General features: G+C 54.2%; 2 protein-coding genes and 1 long non-coding RNA gene across 18 annotated transcripts in view; 1 reads left to right on the top strand and 2 right to left on the bottom strand.

Annotated features, from left to right (window-relative positions):
• The window catches only part of NRG2 (neuregulin 2), a 183,355-nt gene extending 177,728 nt beyond the window's left edge, over positions 1–5,627 (top strand). For 5 of the 11 annotated variants that reach the window (XM_089335957.1, XM_089335955.1, XM_089335956.1 and 2 more), the window contains 3 exons: positions 1,031–1,537; positions 1,994–2,221; positions 3,923–5,627. In XM_089335957.1, the coding sequence (XP_089192083.1) occupies positions 1,031–1,537; positions 1,994–2,221; positions 3,923–4,679 (1,492 nt within the window). In that variant the 3' untranslated portion in view covers positions 4,680–5,627. Of the gene's footprint in view, positions 1–1,030; positions 1,538–1,993; positions 2,222–3,922 lie in introns of those variants that run through there. The other 6 variants (XM_089335960.1, XM_051843446.3, XM_051843444.3 and 3 more) reach the window with 3 other exon arrangements.
• On the bottom strand, positions 2,341–4,141 carry LOC127490511 (uncharacterized). Of its 2 annotated transcripts, none has more exons than XR_007918486.3 (3): positions 4,001–4,141; positions 3,325–3,654; positions 2,341–2,866 (listed from the first exon to the last, which is right to left on the bottom strand). It is a non-coding gene; the product is annotated as an uncharacterized LOC127490511 (long non-coding RNA). The 2 variants fall into 2 exon arrangements; XR_016236203.1 differs by having other exon boundaries at positions 3,455–3,654.
• Positions 5,628–14,153: 8,526 nt separating the features above from the next.
• Positions 14,154–18,985, bottom strand: part of PSD2 (pleckstrin and Sec7 domain containing 2) — a 56,223-nt gene continuing 51,391 nt past the window's right edge. For all 5 annotated transcript variants that reach the window (XM_051843449.3, XM_051843451.3, XM_051843447.3 and 2 more), the window contains one exon: positions 14,154–16,231. In XM_051843449.3, the coding sequence (XP_051699409.3) occupies positions 16,022–16,231 (210 nt within the window). In that variant the 3' untranslated portion in view covers positions 14,154–16,021. The remainder of the gene's footprint in view (positions 16,232–18,985) is intronic.

Raw genomic sequence — 18,985 nt, 5'->3', positions numbered from 1 at the left:
TCCATGATTAGACGTGTTTATTTTGAAACAAATGTGAGCCCTGACCTCTGACCCCTGACCCCGACCCATAGCACGGTGCTTTATTTTCTTTGGAGCCCTTTACTGAAAGTCTCTAGTTTGTCTTTCTTTAAAAAAGATTGATTTATTGGAAAGTTACAGAAAGAGAAGGAGAGACAGATCTTCCGTGCGCTGGTTCACTCCACAAATGGCTACAACAGCCAGGGCAGGGCCAGACCAAAGCCAGGAGTTAGGAGCTTCTTCCCTGTCTCCCACGTGGATGCAAGGACCCAAGCACTTGGGCCTTCTTCCACTGCTTTCCCAGGGAGCTGGGACACGAACCGTCACCTACATGGGATGCTGGCATCCCAGGCAGTGACTCTACCAGCTATACCACAGCTCCGGCCCCTCTTTGTTTTTAGACTGATTGATTTATTTGAAATGCAGAGTGACAGAGGTAGAGAGAGGGAACCTTCCATCCACTACTTCACTCGCCAAATGACAGCCACAGCCACGTTTGGGCCAGACTGAAGCTGAGATCCAGGAATTCTGGGTCTCCTAAATGGGTGGTGGGAACCTAAGTCCTTGGGCCATCGTTTGCTGCCCCCTAGGCACGTGAGCAGGAAAGTGGACAGGAGCACAGAGTAGAAAGGACGCTGACAGGACTCCAGGCAGTCCCAGCAATAAGCTGGACCCACCGCGCCAGCCCCCATTTCTGTAAGCATTTATCACCTCTCCCTGCGGGCCTGCGGCCTCCTAACTATGGAACACAGTCAAGCAATACCAAGTCCATGACTAGGGGTAGGAGGGAGTCTGCACTGTGACTGAGTATCTTATAAATGCTAACCCGCAGCAGTTTGGAATGGGCAGCTGGCAAAGTGGAACAGAGAACCTCCGTTACTAGCCCAGGGCTCCACAGCACCCAGGCCCTGCTGGGCTCAAGGTGCGACTAGTCCAGGGGCAGATGGGAGGGCTCCAGGGCAGAGGTCCCTGGCGGGTCAGCCTGGCGCTCACCCACCCTTCCCCGGTGCAGGAAACAGCGGAAGCAGATGCACAACCACCTCCGGCAGAACATGTGCCCAGCCCACCAGAACCGCATCTTGGCCAACGGGCCCAGCCACCCCCGGCTGGACCCCGAGGAGATCCAGATGGCAGACGTGAGTGGTGCTCCCCGGCCCCGCCCCCAGCCCTCGCTGGACAGCCAGCCTTCTTGTGCCCTCTGGGTGGGGGGGGAGGCTGGGGCAGCAGCTGGCAAGGTGGCCGCAAGGTGGCCAGTCCCGCTCTCACCACTTCCAGAGGAAGGCTGGGCGCGGAGCTGCAGGGGCCACTGCTGTGCCACCATCTCCCCTGCTCAGGTGAGCAGGCCCCAAGGGCCGAGTCCCACTCACCCAGCCCGGCCCTGTCTGTTGCAGTACATCTCCAAGAACGTGCCTGCCACAGACCACGTCATCCGCAGGGAAACTGAGACCACCTTCTCGGGGAGCCACTCCTGTTCTCCTTCTCACCACTGTTCCACAGCCACGCCCACCTCCAGCCACAGGTGGGCCCCCTCCCAAGGCCCCCAGAAGCGTGTAGACCCCTGTACCTCGGCCACCCAGTGCCGCCACCTCATGACTCAGCCACCTGCCACCATCTGCAGCCACTGGCACAGGCTGCTGTGCACCTGAGTCTTCAGAGTGAGGGGGTGGACAGGGTGCTGGGTACTGCCCATGTAAGCACCAAGCACCGCAGCGCCAGAAACAGGCAGCTCCTTCCTTCCCTGAGGCGTCCACAGAGGGGCCACTGGGACCAAGATCCTAACAGTCACGGTGCAGGACCCTTGCGGGTGGACAAGGCTGGTGGCAGCGAGGAAAGGAAGGGTCCTTTGTACCTTGCAGCTTGCCCAGCCCCCTGTCACCATGGGGTTGGGCCTCGGGGACACTGCATACCAGCCCAGGGAGCCCAGGAGAGGCGGTCATGTCCCCCCTGCCCACTCACCCCCATCCGGCCTTCCCAGACATGAGAGCCACACGTGGAGCCTGGAACGTTCCGAGAGCCTCACCTCCGACTCCCAGTCCGGCATCATGCTGTCCTCAGTGGGCACCAGCAAGTGCAACAGCCCGGCGTGTGTGGAGGCCCGGGCCCGGCGGGCAGCAGCCTACAGCCTGGAGGAGCGGCGCAGGGCCGCCGTACCACCCTACCACGACTCCGTGGACTCCTTGCGTGACTCCCCACACAGTGAGAGGTCAGTTCTGACCCGCAGGGCAACTCGGGGACATCACACAGAGCCTCATCCCCAACCATCAGGGTCCCAGAAAGGGGAGGCTCTGCCCAGGGGCATAAGCTGCACCTGACGCCGCGGCTACTACTGTCCCTGGTGGGGCCTGGGCCTCTCGGCAGTGCTCCTGGGAACACCTTCCGGAGCGGAAGGAGATGTTACTGACTGCACCGGGAACCCATCCTCGCGGCACCACGTCCCAGCAGGAAGAGACACCATGGGGGGGGGGGGGGAGAGGCTGAGGCCCAGGAAGCTGGCCAGTGCAGGACACGCGGGAGCCAGGCACGCTCCCAGGCCTGCGGTATCGCCCCAAGGCCCGGTTGCCGGGTTCTCATGCTGTGAATGACTGCAAACCGGGAAACTCTGCTCCTGCACTCCGGACCAGGAGTCCCAGGCAGCCGGCTCCACTTCCCTCAGTCCGTGAGTGGCCTTCGGCTGCGAGGGGAGCAGAGCCGATGTCCCCCACTCAGCTCAGCCCCCTCCAGGCACGGTCTCCTCAGGAAGCCCAAGATAGCACCTGTCCCTGCTCCTGCGGAGCTCGCAGGCTGGGCAGCATGCCCATCTCTGCCACCTGCATGACGTGGGGCGGCTTCATCACCCGGACCCCGTAGCCTGTAGAAGGGAGAACAACGCCTGTTAAGCCTGGTTCCAGGGAAGGCACCCCGGGTTCTCGCGCAAAAACTCCCTGGCTCCTGTTCTAAGTGCTACAGTCAGACCCCTTCCGGGTGACAGGAAGGTGACAGGCACAGCAGTGTGGCTAGGCAGGCCTGGGGGACACTTGAGCTGGGCCCAAAGAGGCCCTTAAGAGAGCATGGCTGGTGTGGGCTGTGGGGAGCAGTGCAGCGGGGCCACGCCCGTGGAGAGCCCAGGTGGGCACGCAGCAAGGGCCTCCTCGTGCTGTCTTTAAAAGGTCCCTCTGGGGAGGCAGAGTGAAGGAGAGAGGGCAGGGTGGAGGCACAACCAGAGCGCACCCTGGGGCTCCGGGTGGTGGCGGACTCGGTTAACTTGGTGGTTAACTACACCTGCACGTGGAGGGAAGTGGGGAGTCAGGTGATTTGTCAAGAACCTACCGGACTCCCTGGGCTGGTGCGGCAGGGCAGCGACTGCCAGCCCCCATGGAGGGAGGTGGCCCCTGTCTGTGTGGCAGGGAGCTGATGGGCTCACACAAGGACAACCTGGAGAAGGGACAGGGACAGGTACCCGGATGCAGCGGCTTCCGACCCAGCCTGAGAACGCCTCCCTCCGGAAGCCAGCAGGCCACGGGGTCAATCTCCGCTCCAGGGCCAGGGAGTCCAGGTCTCGGGCCCTCTGAATGAGGAATTGTGGCTTCTGGGATTTGCCGTGAGCCTTGGCCACCTCCTGGCTGAGTGGACTTAAATGTTCTCAGGCTCCTGCGCATGCTAGGGACCAAGGAAAGCCTCTTAGAGACTTATGGCATTAGCTGAGATTTTACCCTTAACATGCCCTGACCCGAGGCTGACCCCGCCGACCGTGAGCTTCTCCACACAATGACCATGAGTCAGGCACTGGGCCCGGCCAGTCCCCCAGCACGCGATGGTACCAACGGATAAGAGTCCCCTCCACCCCCCAGCCCTCTCACACGTGGGATCCGGGCAAGGAGGCCACCTTGGGTGGCACCCCGATCCACACCTCTGCCTCTCCCCGCAGGTACGTGTCAGCCCTGACCACGCCCGCGCGCCTGTCGCCCGTGGACTTCCACTACTCGCTGGCCACGCAGGTGCCCACCTTCGAGATCACGTCTCCCAACTCCGCGCATGCGGTGTCGCTGCCGCCCGCCGCGCCCATCAACTACCGCCTGGCGGAGCAGCAGCCGCTCCTGCGGCACCCAGCGCCCCCGGGCCCCGGGCCCGGCCCTGGCCCCGGCGCGGACATGCAGCGCAGCTACGACAGCTACTACTACCCGGCGGCAGGGCCCGGGCCGCGGCGCGGGGCTTGCGCGCTGGGCGGCAGCCTGGGCAGCCTGCCCGCCAGCCCCTTCCGCATCCCGGAGGACGACGAGTACGAGACCACGCAGGAGTGCGCTCCGCCGCCGCCGCGGCAGCGCACGCGCGGCGCGTCCCGCAGGACGTCGGCGGGGCCCCGGCGCTGGCGCCGCTCGCGCCTCAACGGGCTGGCGGCGCAGCGCGCACGCGCGGCGCGGGACTCGCTGTCGCTGAGCAGCGGCTCGGGCGGCGGCTCGGCCTCGGCCTCGGACGACGACGCGGACGGGGCCCTGGCGGCCGAGAGCACCCCGTTCCTCGGCCTGCGCGCGGCGCACGACGCGCTGCGCTCGGACTCGCCGCCGCTTTGCCCCGCGGCCGACAGCAGGACTTACTACTCCCTGGACAGCCACAGCACGCGGGCCAGCAGCAGACACAGCCGCGGGCCGCCCGCGCGCACCAAGCAGGACTCGGCGCCCCTCTAGAGGGCCCTGCCGCCCCTCCGCCTCGCCCGCCCCACTGTCTTTATGGCGAACAGAGACCACCGACCGCAGAGAGAGAGGAGGAAAAAAAAAGAAATAAAAATATTTTTATTTTCTATAAAAGGAAAAAAGTATAACAAAATGTTTTATTTTCATTTTAGCAAAAATTGTCTTATAATACTAGCTAACGGCAAAGACGTTTTTATAGGGAAACTATTTATATGTAACATCCTGATTTACAGCTTCGAAAAAAAAACAAAAACAAAAAAAAGAGAGATGGGCCAATTTTTTGACTCTTTACTAGAAACTTATATTGTGGTGCCTTTTGCTGTACGCTATTCTGGGCTCCTGGGCGGCCGGGTGGGAGGGGCGTCACCAGGCTCGGCCCTGAGCGGGAGCTTTGCCGCCAGGCAGGAGCATGAGGGAGTCAGGTGACTTCCAGAGGGAGACAAAGACCAGCGGCAGCACCGAAAGGGGAGGTGGCTCCCCGCTCCTCACAGCTGCTCCGGGAGGGGCTGAGGAGGTCGCCCCGACAGCCCGGGCCCAGGGAGGGGGCGGCGCCTGCTCCCCCACGGCCTCCACCGCAGCACCTTCGTTTACAGGTCGTCTTTTCTACTTTACGCCTGCATGTCCTTTGCATTTCAGACTCTAGATCGGATGCATGGTCACGCTGGGACCGAGAAGAGCCACTCAGTGTATTCGATTCGCCTCTTAGCAATAAAACAACACGTGTCCCTCTCACAGCCCACCCTCCAGCCCCAACCCACCTACGACTTCCAGTCCTGCCCTCCCACCCCCACAACTGGGTCCACTGCTAATTTGTCAAAAAGGTCATTGTTTAAAAAAAAAAATTACATCCCAAACAGAAACAAATGGGCACCCTGTCCTGAGATGTCCAAACACCTGACTGTTGACACTTGAACATTTTTATATTATAAATAAAATCAGAACTAACTCCTGGTTGAGTGTGTGTGCCTAGCCCCCAGGTGAGGAGGGAAGACAGGATGAACCCTGGCGGGGGTGGACAGATGTCAGGGTGGAGACTTGCATGGCCAGGGCAGTCCTGGGACAAAGTGACCCTCCCGCTCACTTCCCTGGCCTCAGCTCCCAGGACAGGCTCCAAGAACATTTACAAGGTGTCCCCCCTGGCTGCTGGGGAACCTGGCCAAGGCACTGACGCAAATTGCTCTGCTTCAAACCCAGTCCCAGAACTCTGGCCCAGTTCCTGCCCCGGAGCTACAGAGCCGAATTGAGGCAACCGTTTCCGGGCCCAGGTGGGTGAGGAGGGAGGGACTGTGGGGCCCGCACTGGGGCAGCTGAGGCAAGATGACCCTTGGGGCCTCGGGCATGTCACAGGCATAGTCTAGACATGCAAGGCGGCGTAATGGGTGCCCTGGCTGCCAGAGGGCCACAGCTGCTGTGGCTCGTAAGCCCACAGGGGTTGCTCTCTCCCCTACTCTTGTACCCCCTCAAAGCCAGGGCCTGTTGGAGCCCGCAGCAGTGACGCCAGGCATGGAGACGGAGGTGCTGGGCTAAGGGGACTGTCCCCTCATCGAGCAATCTGCTAAGCCAGGAAGCTTCAAGTTCCAGCCAGACATAAGGGAGTTGTCGATGGCTAAGGCGGATGGCGTGCGTGAGCGTGTGAGCGTGTGTGAGGAAGGAGGCAGTCTGAGGTCTGCAGATGGGAAAGCAGCAGCAGGCCGAGTTCAAACACATTCTCTGCCCCTGTGAGCTGCGTGACTTCAGACTGCCCTGCAAGGGATGTGAACACCCACTCCAAGGGGGCGCTGTATAGGAAGCACCCCGCTGGCTCAGACACGTGGCAGATGCCTACGGAGCGGATACTTTGATAGGGAAGACAACATCCGTGCCTTGCGTCCTTGAATCAGAGTGACAGAAACCGCAGGGGAGGGAAGAAAGTGGAGTAAGAACTGAAGTCACGGTATTCGCTGTGGGGTGCAGGGAGGGGCCTGTGACGGCCCAGCTGAGGACACCACGAGCTGGCAAGACCCGCCCCAACTCTCCCAGAGTCTCCCGACTGCTGCTCAGAGCCAGGAATTCTTCTATGTGACCCCTGACCCCTAGGGCACCCAAATATATTCCGGAGGCCCTTTGGGGAACCCATCAACCTTTCCATGACCCAGCTGAGTGTCCTCATTTGACTATTCCAAAGGCTGAGTTTCTGTTGTCCTCTAAATTCTCATTCAGAAACCAACCCCCAGGGCCGGCACTGTGGCTTAGCCAATAAAGCTGCTGCTCACCATGCCAGCATCCCTTACAGGTGCCGGTTCAAGTCCTGGCTTCTCCTTTCCGATCTGTCTCCCTGCTAATGGCCTGGGAAAAGCAGCACAAGAAGGCCCAAGTGTTTGGGCCCCTGCACCCACGTGGGAGAACTGGAAGGAGCTCCTGGCTTCCTCCTGGCCAACCCCCAGCTATTGCAGCCATCTGAGGAGTGGACCGAGGGTGGAAGTTATCCCCTCTCCCTCCCCCTCCTCCTCACCCTCTCTCTGTAATTGTGACTTTCAAATAAATAAACCTTAAAAAAAAAAAAAAAAAAAACCAACTGCATAGGAGAGATGCAAGATGGCTGAATACGGTATAGCCACATTAACTCAAGCTGCTCTGGGATATGAAAAGAACAAAGGAATGGGGCCAGCACTGGGGCAAAGCAGGTAAAGCTACCACCTGCAGTGCCGGCATCCCATATGGGTACCAGTTCAAGAACTGGCTGCTCCACTTCGGATCCAGCTCTCTGCTATGACCTAGGAAACCAGTGCAAGACAGCCAAAATCCTTAGGCTCCTGCACCCACATGGGAGACTTAGAAGAAATGCCTAGCTCCTGATTGGCCCAGCTCCAATTTGTGGCCATTTGGGGAGTGAGCCAGCAAATGGAAGATCTCTCTCTCTCTGCCTCTGCCTCTAACTCTGCCTTTCAAATAAATAAAAAAATAAAAGGAAGGACTATGTTTCCAGGGGTCTGGTGGAAATTCTCAGTGAAGAAGTGGAAAAAGCAAGAAAACAAAGGCTCCATGGGACACGAGGAGAGAAGACAGAGATCACTGCAGCCAACCATGCGCACGGCCAGCACAGCACAGCCAGCCTACCACGCCAAGGCAGCAGGAATTGCTGGGCACCCACCGCTCACACTGTAGGCTCAGAGCGAACCCCACAGTCACCCACTGACCTTTACTTGCGCCTGGAGAGCTGCTGGGGTCTGAGCAACTGCCAGGCTTGCAGCAGGGAAGCCGACGTGCCCCCTCCCCTCTCCTCTGCCACCCACACAGAGCTGTGCTTCCATTCTCCCAGTACCAGAGTCAGGGCAACAGTGGGGCAAAGCCAAGATCCCCTGCACCCAGTAACTGTAGGAGTTCTTGGGCGGTAGCCCCAGTGCTATGCTCACGTATTCTACATGAGCAAGGGGGAGGCGCCTCAGCTTCTGGGAGCTAACACCAGCAGCAGTCCATACAAAATCTGTTCCCATCCAGGGAGATCTGGGTAATGACCCACTACACCCTGCAACACCAGGATTGTAACAACTCATTCTGAATTTCTTGCTGCCACTGCAATCTACCCAGTGGACATCAGGGAGAACCCACCTGCATCCCCCAGAGTCCAATCTCCTGTACGCCTGTAGCCACCAGAGCCAGTTCACACCCCCTAGTCCTAGGAGTAGTTTTGTTGGTGTTCTAAGCCACAGCACCAGCTAGACTCTCCTAGCAGGACCTGAGGAAGGGGCCATCTGTATCACACAGTCTAGAGCCATAGCAATTGTTGCCACAAATCCCCAGCATCACTCAGGCTTGCTGGTAGGACAGCAGCCAACACTATCTCCTTCAGCACCAAGAACAAGGCCCTGGCTATCACGTCACCAGGGAGACCGACACTGAAATAATGGATCAAAGATACATGCCCTGGGAACCTTTATTCATCTCAAGGCCACGCTTCTATCCCTGTGAACTGCAGCAGACTGGTCCACTGATTAAGACAAAAGAAATCACACAGGAACTATCTTCCTGGGCTCACCTACAACCAAAGCCAAAGCAACAAGCCAAGCGATACCCTGCATTCCAGCTAAACCATAAACCCTTTCACAATAAAGCCTACTCTTTACAGAGAGGAATACACCAGATGGGCAGATGTCAACACAGATACAAGAAAACACGAACAAACCGGGTCGTACAAAGCCTCCAAAAGAACCCAGGCTGGTGCCACGGCTCACTTGGCTAATCCTCTGCCTGCGGCGCTGGCACCCCAGGTTCTAGTCCGGTTGGGGCAGCCGGATTCTGTCCCGGCTGCCCCTCTTCCAGGCAAGCTCTCTGCTGTGGCCCGGGGAAGGCAGTGGAGGATGGCCCAAGTGCTTAGGCCCTGCACCCGCTTGGGAGACCAGGAGAAGCACCTGGCTCCTGCCTTCGGATTGGCGCAGTGGCCATTTGGGAGGTGAACCGACGGAAGGAAGACCTTTCTCTTTCTCTCATTGTCTAACTCTACCTGTCAAATAAACAAATAAAAAACTTTAAAAAAAAAAAAAAGAAGAACCAAATAGAAATTTTGGAGATGAAGTCTTCAATAAGTGAAATAGAAAGCATTATTGAGGGGCTGGCGCCGTGGCATAGCAGGTAAGCCACCGCCTGCAGTGCCAGCATTCCATATGGGTGCCAGTTTGAGTCCCGGTGTCTCCACTTCCAATCCCGCTCTCTGCTGTGGCCTGGGAAAGCAGAAGATGACGGCCCAAGCCCTTGGGCCCCAGCACCCGCGTGGGAGACCCGGAAGAATCTCCTGGCTTCAGATTAGGACAGCTCTGGCGGCTGCGGCCATTTGGGGAGTGAACCAGCGAATGAAAGATCTCTCTCTCTCTCTCTCTCCAGCCCTCTGTAACTCTGCCTTTCAAATAAATCTTTTTAAAAAATGTATTATTGAGAGCTTTGACAGAATAGACCAAGTGAAAAAAAAAGAATTTCTGACCTCGAGTACAGGAATTTTCAAACAACTCAGGCAAAAATAAAGAGAAAAGAATTAAAACAGTGAATACAGTCTACAAAATACATGGGATAACATTAAACAGCCAAACATTCCTGAAGGAGATGAAAAGGAGAGAGGGGTTGAGAACCTACTAAATCAAACAGTTGAGAATCTCCCAGTTCTTGAAAGACATGGAAATCCACATAGAAGCAGCTCGAGGAACCCCACGCAGACTCAACCAAAAAATGTCTTCTCCAAGATATGTCATCATCAAATTGTCAAAAGCTGAAGCCAATGAGAGAATCCTAAAGACAATAAAAGTGTCAATTAGGTTAACATCAGACGTCTCAGCAGAAATCCTATGGGCCAGAAGAGAGTGGGATGATATATACAAGATCTTAAAAGAAAAAACCTTCCAACCAAGAATACTGTATCCAGCGAAGCTACCCTTTAAAAGTGAAAGAGGGGCCAGCACCGTGGCTCACTTGGCTAATCCTCCGCCTTCGGCACCGGAATCCCATATGGGCGCCAGGTTCTCGTCCCGGTTGCTCCTCTTCCAGGCCAGCTCTCTGCTGTGGCCCGGGAAGGCAGTGGAGGATGGCCCAAGTGCTTGCGCCCTGCACCCGCATGGGAGATGAGGAAGAAGCACCTGGCTCCTGGCTTCAGATTGGCATAGCTCCGGCCATAGCAGCCATTTGGGAGGTGAACCAACAGAAGGAAGATCTTTCTCTCTGTCTCTCCCTCTCACTGTCTGTAACTCTACCTGTCAAATAAATAAATCTTAAAAAAAAAAAAAAGTGAAAGAGAAAGGGCCAGCACTGTGCCATAGCGGGTAAAGCTGCCACCTGCAGTGCCAGCATCCCATATGGCCGCCAGTTCGAGTCCAGGCTGCTCCACTTCCGATCCAGCTCTCTGCTATGGCCTGGGAAAGCAGAGGAAGATGGCCTAAGTGCTTGGGCCCCTGCACCCACATGAAAGACCTGGAGGAAGCTCTTGGATAGGTATGGCTCCGGTTATTGCAGCCATCTGAGCAATGAACCTATGGATGTAAGAGCTCTCGCTCTCTCTTCCTCTCTATAACTCTACCTTTCAAATAAATAAATCTTTTTTAAAAAAGTGAAACAGAAAGTAAGTATTTTCTGGATAAGCAAAAACTAAGAACTACCACGCCAGACCAGCTTGACAACAAATTCTGAAAGGCGTCCTGCATTAGCACAGCACATCACGAAAATGCACGACCCCGCCAAACTCACTAACAGAGCATAATCATTATCCAGTGAACAATACGACAGGTCTTAGAGACTTCGGTTGGCTGAATGCACAAAAAACATGACCCCACTCTATGCTGCCTGCAAGAAACTCACTTCACAAAGATCAGAGACTGAAAGTGAAGGGTTGGAAAAAGAGACACCACACAAATGGAAACCAAAAGGGAGCAGGCATAGCTACGCTTTTATCAGATAAAAGACTTTAAAACAAAAACTGTGAAGAGAGATAAAGGAGGACATTGTAATTTGATAAAAGGTTCAATTCAGCAAGAAGACCACCCAGATACCGACAGAAGATACTATTAGACCTAAGGGGAGAGAGGGACCCTATACAACAGTGGGTGACTTCAACACCCCACCCTCATCAGTGGACAGATCATCCACACCGAACAGACACACAGAGCTGAAACTTACCACTGAGCCAACGGACCTAACAGACATTCACGGGACATTTCCCCAACAGCTACACAACACACATTCCTCTTCTGAGCACATGGACCATTTTCTAGGACAGACCACACATTAGGCCACAAATCAATTCTCAGAAAATTTAAAGAGACTGGGGGCCAGCACCATGGCATAGCGGGTTAAGCTGCCATCTGTAATGCCGGCATCCCATATGGGCACTGGTTCAAGTCCCTGCTGCTCCACTTCTGATCCAGCTCTCTGCTAAGGCCTGGGAAAGCAGAAGATGGCCCAAGTCTATAAATCCCTGCACCCATGTGGGAAACCCAGAAGAAGCTCCTGGCTTTGGATCAGCTCCGCCCCAACCAGTGCGGACATTTGGGGAGTAAACCAGTGGATGGAAGACATCTCTCTCTCTCTGCCTCTCTGCAACTCTGCTTTTCAGATAAATCAATTTTTTTAAAAAAAGATTCACTTAAAGAATTTAAAAAAAGATTTAACACCCCTTCCTTATTAAAAATTCTGCACATATTAGGTATAGAAGAAACATTCCTCAAAATTATAAAGGCTATAGATCACAAACCAACAGCCAGTATCACACTGAATGTGGAAAAACTCAAAGCATCTCCCCTCAGATCTGGAACAAGACAAGGATGACCGCTTTCACCACTCTTTCAATATAGTACTGGAAGTTTTAGCAAGGACAATTATGGAAAAGAAGAAATCAAATTATCCATGTTTACAGATGACATGACGTTGTAATGGAAAAATCTAAACACTCCACCAAAAAGCTTTAAGAATAGAAAACCAACTCAGTAAAGTTGCAGATTACAAAATAAACATACAAAAAATAGCAGCTTTTTTGTGCACTAATGATGAACTCAACAGAAACAGCAATCAAGAAATCTCATTCACAATACCCACAAAAAATTCAATATTTAGGAATAAATTTAACAAAAAAAAGTCCAAGATCTACACAAAGAAAATTATCACACACTGATGAAACAAATCAAGGACACAAAAAAAGGTGAAGATATTCCTTGCTCATGGATCAGAAGAATCCATATCATCAAAGTGTCGAGAAGCCAGCATTGCAGCGCAGTGGGTAAAGCCTGCAGTGTCAGCATCCCATAGGGGTACCAGTTCGAATCCTGGCTGCTCCACTCCTGAGCTTCCTGCTAATGTGCCTGAGAAAGCAGCAAAAGACGGCCCAAGTGCTTGGGCCCCTGCATCCACGGGGGAGACCTGGATGAAGCTCCTGGCTCCTGGCTCCAACCTGGCCTGGTCCTGGCTTTTTTTTTTTTTTTTTTTTTTTTTACAGGCAGAGTGGACAGTGAGAGACAGAAAGGTCTTCCTTTGCCGTTGGTTCACCCTCCAATGGCCGCCACAGCTGGCCTGCTGCAGCCCGTGCACCGCGCTGATCCGATGGCAGGAGCCAGGTACTTATCCTGGTCTCCCATGGGGTGCAGGGCCTAAGCACTTGGGCCATCTTCCACTACACTCCCGGGCCACAGCAGAGAGCTTGCCTGGAAGAGGGGCAACCGGGACAGAATCCGGTGCCCCGACCAGGACTAAAACCTGAGGTGCCAGCGCCACAGGCGGAGGATTAGCTTAGTGAGCCACGGCGCCCACCCCTGGCCCTGGCTCTTACAGCCATTTGGGAAGTGAACCAACGGATAGAAGAGTTCTCTCTCTCTCTCTCTATTCGGGGAGTGAACCAACAAATAGAAGATTTCTCCCTCTCTCTCTCTGCCTCTCCTTCTCTGTAACTGACTTTCAAATAGATAAACAAATTTTAAAAAAATAAAATGTCTATATTACCTAAAGCAATTTACAGATTCAATGCAATCCCTATCAAAATATCAATGCCATTCTTTACACAGTAAGAAAAAAACACTAAAATTCATATGGAATCATGAAAGACCCCCAAATAGCCAAAGCAATCCTGAGCAAGAAAAACCAAGCTGGGGCAGCCAGCACTGTGGCATAGCAGGTAAAGCCACCACCTGCAGTGCCGGCATCTCACAAGGGAGCTGGTTCAAGCCCTGGCTGTTCCACTTTGAATCCAGCTCCCTGCTAATGGGCCTTGGAATGCAGTAGAGGACGGGCCAAGTGCTTGGGCCCCTGCACCCACGTGGGAGACTCAGAAGCTCCTGGCTCCAGGCTTTGGAGCAGACCAGCTCCAGCCACTGTGGCCACCTGAGGAGTGAACCAGCGAATGGAATATTTTGCATATGTGCACGTGCTCTCTCTCGGCCTTTCAAAATAAATAAATCTCAAGCTTGAGTTCTTAGGCTCGTTCCTCCTAGCTCCCACCCGTTCCTCTCACACGTGGGGCTGGCTCCCCAGAGCATGTCTGCTCACACACACCCCCTCTCCGCTCTCTCAAACGTCCCCTGGGGAACTTTCAGTACAGTCTTTCCAGAACAGCTGCAGCTTTGAACACTTACGACACCCGTGCAACCTCCTAGGTCAGTTTTCTTCCCCACACCTGGATTCTTTCCCCTCTCAGAACCCCAAATGGTAATGGCGGCTACCCGTCCCTCTCCCCACCGGATTGCGAGCCCCATGGGGACAGGGAATTGGGTAAATTTCCTATTCACAGTACCGGCAGCCCCCAACAGAGCGAGCAGCACACAGGTGACTCACTGAAGCAGAGGATCAAGGCCACAGACACTGCCACCCAGGGCCCATCCCTTGAGTGCCTGACCCATTGGTCCATTTCCACAGCCACCAGGTGGCGCCAAGCACCCAACGCATCTCACCTGGATTTGGCTGGTGCCAGAAAAGGATGCAGGAGGGTTAGAGGCTGGGGGAGGGGGACAGTGGAGCGTGGTGTTTGCTTCGAAGGCAGGAAAAAATATTAGAACTCTGATTTAGATTTATTTTATCTCACCTTTTTTAAAATTTCTATTTTTTATAATGTACATAATATTTTAGTAGAGTAGTACATGTATATAATTTACAAATAAATAATTATACAATTAAGGAAGAGAACTAAAAATTGTTTTACGGACGGGAGGCACAACTAGTGCTCAGGGAAGCACAACTCTGGGCAGCGGGCGCCAGGGCCTGCCGCCTCCACTCACCTGCCCTGCAGAAGCCGCCGCACGGGAGGTCCGGGCAGCCCTTCCCGGTGCCACCCAGCCTTCTCAGTGTCACTGAAGTGCACATCTACTTCCCCTGAGCAAAGCGAAGGGGCCAGATGGTTCAGTCAGAAAACACGCTTCAGCTGATCCAACTTCATCCTCGGGACTTAAATCACTACATCGCTTCACGAACTCACACGTCCCTTCAATCCAGTGCGATTGGGCTTGCAACGTTAGGTACTCAGACTCAAGGCTGGCTTATCTTATTAACTAAACACGTTACCACTGAGGTCAACGCGCTGCAGGCCAAACTACAGGAACCTACTGAAACAACAAAAAAGATTTGCTCATCATCGCTACAAAGAGGGGGCCATGACCCCTACCCTGTGAATCTAAGGAGTGCAGGGTCGCATGGTCTGCTCTGTGCCGTGGCGGAGCTCTCCGTTCTTCCCAACATGTTCTCGGCTACGCCTCTGTGATTCACTACAAAGACCGGAGAACTCGCAACCATCACCGGCTTGTCCGTCCATCTTTTCCCAGCACCGACCATTGATGGCTTCCACGACCTTCCCCCACCAGGCTTCTTTGGGCTTGTTGGCAAGCGGCGATATGCAAGGCAGAGGGTCTTTCATTCGGGCCACAGAGACCTGCCCAAGAGGTCGCCCCTGGGGCTCAGAGACCTGGCAGCAGCAACTTACCGGCTGGTCCCACGGCACTCACACCCCTGGACTCCCGCGGACCGAGGGGGAGCGCGCACACGCCCTCTTTAGTCCAGAAGCGTCAACTGCAAGGGCAGCGTTAAGTCACAGGTCAGCCGGAAGAGGAAATGACGGGGGCTAAGAGCGGTCAGCGCAGTCTCCAGCAGGGCCACTGGGGCCCTCCCACGGGGCAGAAGGCGGAGCTCCGAAGCAAGCCTTGCCTTCCTCGGGTTTCACCCCCGAACTGCTGTCGCCTCCGAAGCCATCTTTAAGAGTTCCTTATACATATATATAATTCTTATATACATACACACTTGTGTCTGTATAAAAGGAGGCAGTCGTGCCCCAGCGGACCAAGGAGAGGCGGACGCACTTGTAGCGTCTGCTTGGCACTGGGAGGGGCGGGCCCGGTCCCCAGGCGGTCGCCATGGGAGGCAGGAGGGGCTGGCGTGGGCCCCGAGGTTGCTGGGAAGAGCAGGAAGAGGACGGTGCTGGTGGTCTGCAGACCCGCTGCTGCTCAACAGGAAGGAGGGGGAGAGCGGGCACTCCCACCGGGAAACCCCGAGCCCAGACCTGCCCTCGACCACAGGGCAGGCGCCAGCAGCAGGAGGCCCGGAGGACACTACGGCCCTTCCGGCTCCTCCCGGAAGTGGTGTATCGAGCATGCGCACTACCGGCCTACAAACCGGGGCTCGGCGGTGGAAGGGGGACAAGGGCTGGGGAGAGGGTCAAGGATGCAAGGACACAGAGGGCGGCCCGGGATGCGAGGAGACTGTAGCCACAAACGGCCACTCCACCGCCTTGGGCCCACAGGGCTCCCCGCACGCCCCGGGCTGCCCGTCAACTGCCTGGAGCTGGGTGCGAGAGGCGCCTGGCTGCAGTTGTGCTGAGCGCTCTGGGGGCGGGGCCCTCGTGTCCACGCCAGCTAAGTATCGGACCCAGTGGCATCCTTTGTGGCTTTGCTGCCAGTCACAGGCCCGTGGCTCTGGCTGAGGGCAGGGCTTGAGTGTGTCTTCCGAAGAGCAGGGTCGTCCCCTTCCAGGGTGGCCAGGCGGGCCTCAATCCGCTCCAGATCATCCGAGCCCACCTTGATTTTCACAGACAGGAGGTGGATGTAGGTCTCATAACGGCTTTTCTGGGGAAAGGACAGCAAAAGGCCAAAGAGAGTCAGAAGACGAACAATAAAACGAGAAACGCCTGTACTTCATATGACAGAAGACTCATTTCCTTAATGTTCCTCACAAATCAAGAAAAAGGGTTAGACCTATCTAATAAAACTAAGCAAGGACACACATAAAGTTCACTGGGGGTTTTTAAAATCCAAATAATTAGCGTTGACTTGTGGACTGACACCAAATTCACAGGCAAAAAAGAAAAAGCAGGACAAGCAGGACTACATCAGAGTGTTACATTTCTGTACACCCAAAGACATAATCAACAGAGTGAAAAGGCAACCTACAGGATGGGAGAAATATCTGCAAATCATGCATGAGATAAGGGGTTAACACCCGAATATGTACAAACTGCTGGAGCCAGCATTGTGGCACAGTGGGTTAAACCGACATTTCCAGCACCGGCATCCCATATCAGAGTGCTGGTTTGAGTCCCGGCTACTCCACTTCTAATCCAGCACCCTGCTAATGCACTGGGAAGCCAGTGGAAGGTGGCCCAAATACTAGAGCCTCTGCAACCCTTATGGGAGACCAAGATGGAGTTTCTGGCTCCTGGCTTCAGCTTGCTCCAGACCTGTTCATGTTCTCTCTCAGGGCCGGAGCTGTGGGAAGCGGGTTAAAGCCCTGGCCTGAAGCACTGGCATCCCATATGGGTGCCAGTTCTAGTCTCGGCTGCTCCTCTTCCGATCCAGCTCTCTGCTATGGCCTGGGAAAGCAGTAGAAGATGGCCCAAGTCGTTGGGCCCCTGCACCCACGTGGAAGACCTGGAATAAGCTCCTGACTCCTGGCTTCAGATCGGTGCAGCTCCGGCTGTTGCGGTCATCTGGGGAGTTAACCAGCAGATGGAAGACCTCTCTCTGTCTCTACCTCTCTCTGTAACTCTTTCAAATAAATAAAATAAATCTTTAAAAAAGACATGTCCTCGCTTGCTCACTCTCTCTCTCTCCTCTCTAATTCTGCCATTAGTGATGTTTGACATCACTAATCATTTGGAAACTGCAAATCAAAATGGCAAGGAGATATTACCTCCTACCAGTCAGGATGACTACCATTTTAAAAACATAGAAAATAAATATTGGTGAAGATATGGAGAAATTAGAACCTTGGTAAGAAATCAGAGCTGCTGGTAAGAATATAAAATAGTACAGCTGCTATGGGAAACAGTGGTGGCTTCTCAAAAAGTTACAAACAGAATGACCGTGTGACCCGGAAATACCAATTCTGAGTATATATCCAAAGAACTGAAGGTAGGGTCTTGTTTAATGGAGTGCTAGTCACCGTTGCCAGAAGATGAAAGCAACCCAAGTGCCCGCCAACAGATGCACATACCACGGACTATTATTCAGCCTTTAAAAGGACAGAAATTCTGACACATGGCACAACATGGAGGAACCTTAAGGACATACTGCTAAGTGACATAAGCCTGTCACAAAAAGACAAGTTCCATATGATTCCACTTACAGGAGTGCCTAGAGTAGTCAAATTCACGGAGACAGACAGTAGCTGGATGGTTGCCGGGGTGAGGTGAAGGGGAGAGTCAATGTTTAACAGGTACAGAATTTCAGTTTGGAAAGATAAAGTTTGTGGATGGATGGTGCAGCAATGTGAACAGGTTTAACACTACTCACCGTTCACTTAACAAGTGGCTAAGACTATTACTTTGGGCATGTGTTTTGCCCTGAGTAAAAGATTTTTTAAATCCAAACTATAATAGTAAGGAGGTATTCATTGTTGAACCTGTCGTATGAGTGAAGATTAAAACATCCAACAATACCCAGTGTACACTGAGTACGTTTATAAACTATCTGAAGAGTCAGCAGTGAGCATTTGGCACAGCACTTACGTCTCCACTTGGGAGGCCTGGATCCCACGTCAGTGCCCAGTTCAAATCCTGACACGTCTGCTTCTGGTGGGTGTACGCCCTGAGAGGCAAGGGTGCTGGCTGAAATATTTAGGCCCCTGCCACCCATGTGGTAGATCTGGATTGAATTCCAGGCTCCTGGCTTAAGCCTGGCCCACCTGGATGTTGGGGCAATTAAGGAGTGAACCAGTGGATGGAGGATCTCTTTGTCTGCCTTTCAGATAGAATGAAAATAAATAAATAATAGAGATTATAAATGCAAGTGAACATTTAAGAGGAAGACCTCATAGTGTCTGACGAGGAGAGGGAGGGGGGAGGGAGAGAGATCCTCCCTCCGTTGTTCTACTCTCAAATAGCTGCAATAGCTGGGCTGGTCCAGGCCAAAGTCAGGAACCAAGAGCTTCATCTAGGTCTCCCATGTGGGTGCAGGGGCCCAAGCACTTAAGACATCTTCCGGTAATTTCCCAGGCCATTAGCAGGGAGCCAGAGGAGAAATGGAGTAGCCAGACTCAATTTGGTGCTCATATGGGATGCTGGTATCGCAGGTGGCGGCTTAACCTGCTGCACCCCAGCGCCGGCCCCGCAGAGCAGTCTAGAGGTAGTCCCAAAGGGACAAGTGGCTCCTGCCTTCCTCCGCCACCGCTGCCCCATCTTTCCCCCAACAAAGGCAATGCTTAGTCTGCCCCAACTCCGGCGCCTCACAGGGCAAAACCAGCGCAGCGGGCAGAGAGCCAGGGCAGGAAGGAACAGAGGAGGCACTCCCAAGAGCTCTTGGAAAATGCACGTCATGAAAAAACTACGTGTGGCTCCCAACTATTTTTTTCACCAACACAAACTCATCTTTTCCCCCAAACCT

Source organism: Oryctolagus cuniculus, chromosome 6 (genome assembly GCF_051225735.1).
Source record: "Oryctolagus cuniculus isolate XC-2025 breed Fujian yellow rabbit chromosome 6, ASM5122573v1, whole genome shotgun sequence".
NCBI classification, from domain to species: Eukaryota; Metazoa; Chordata; class Mammalia; order Lagomorpha; family Leporidae; genus Oryctolagus; species Oryctolagus cuniculus.
This window is presented reverse-complemented; position numbering and strand designations above follow the sequence as displayed.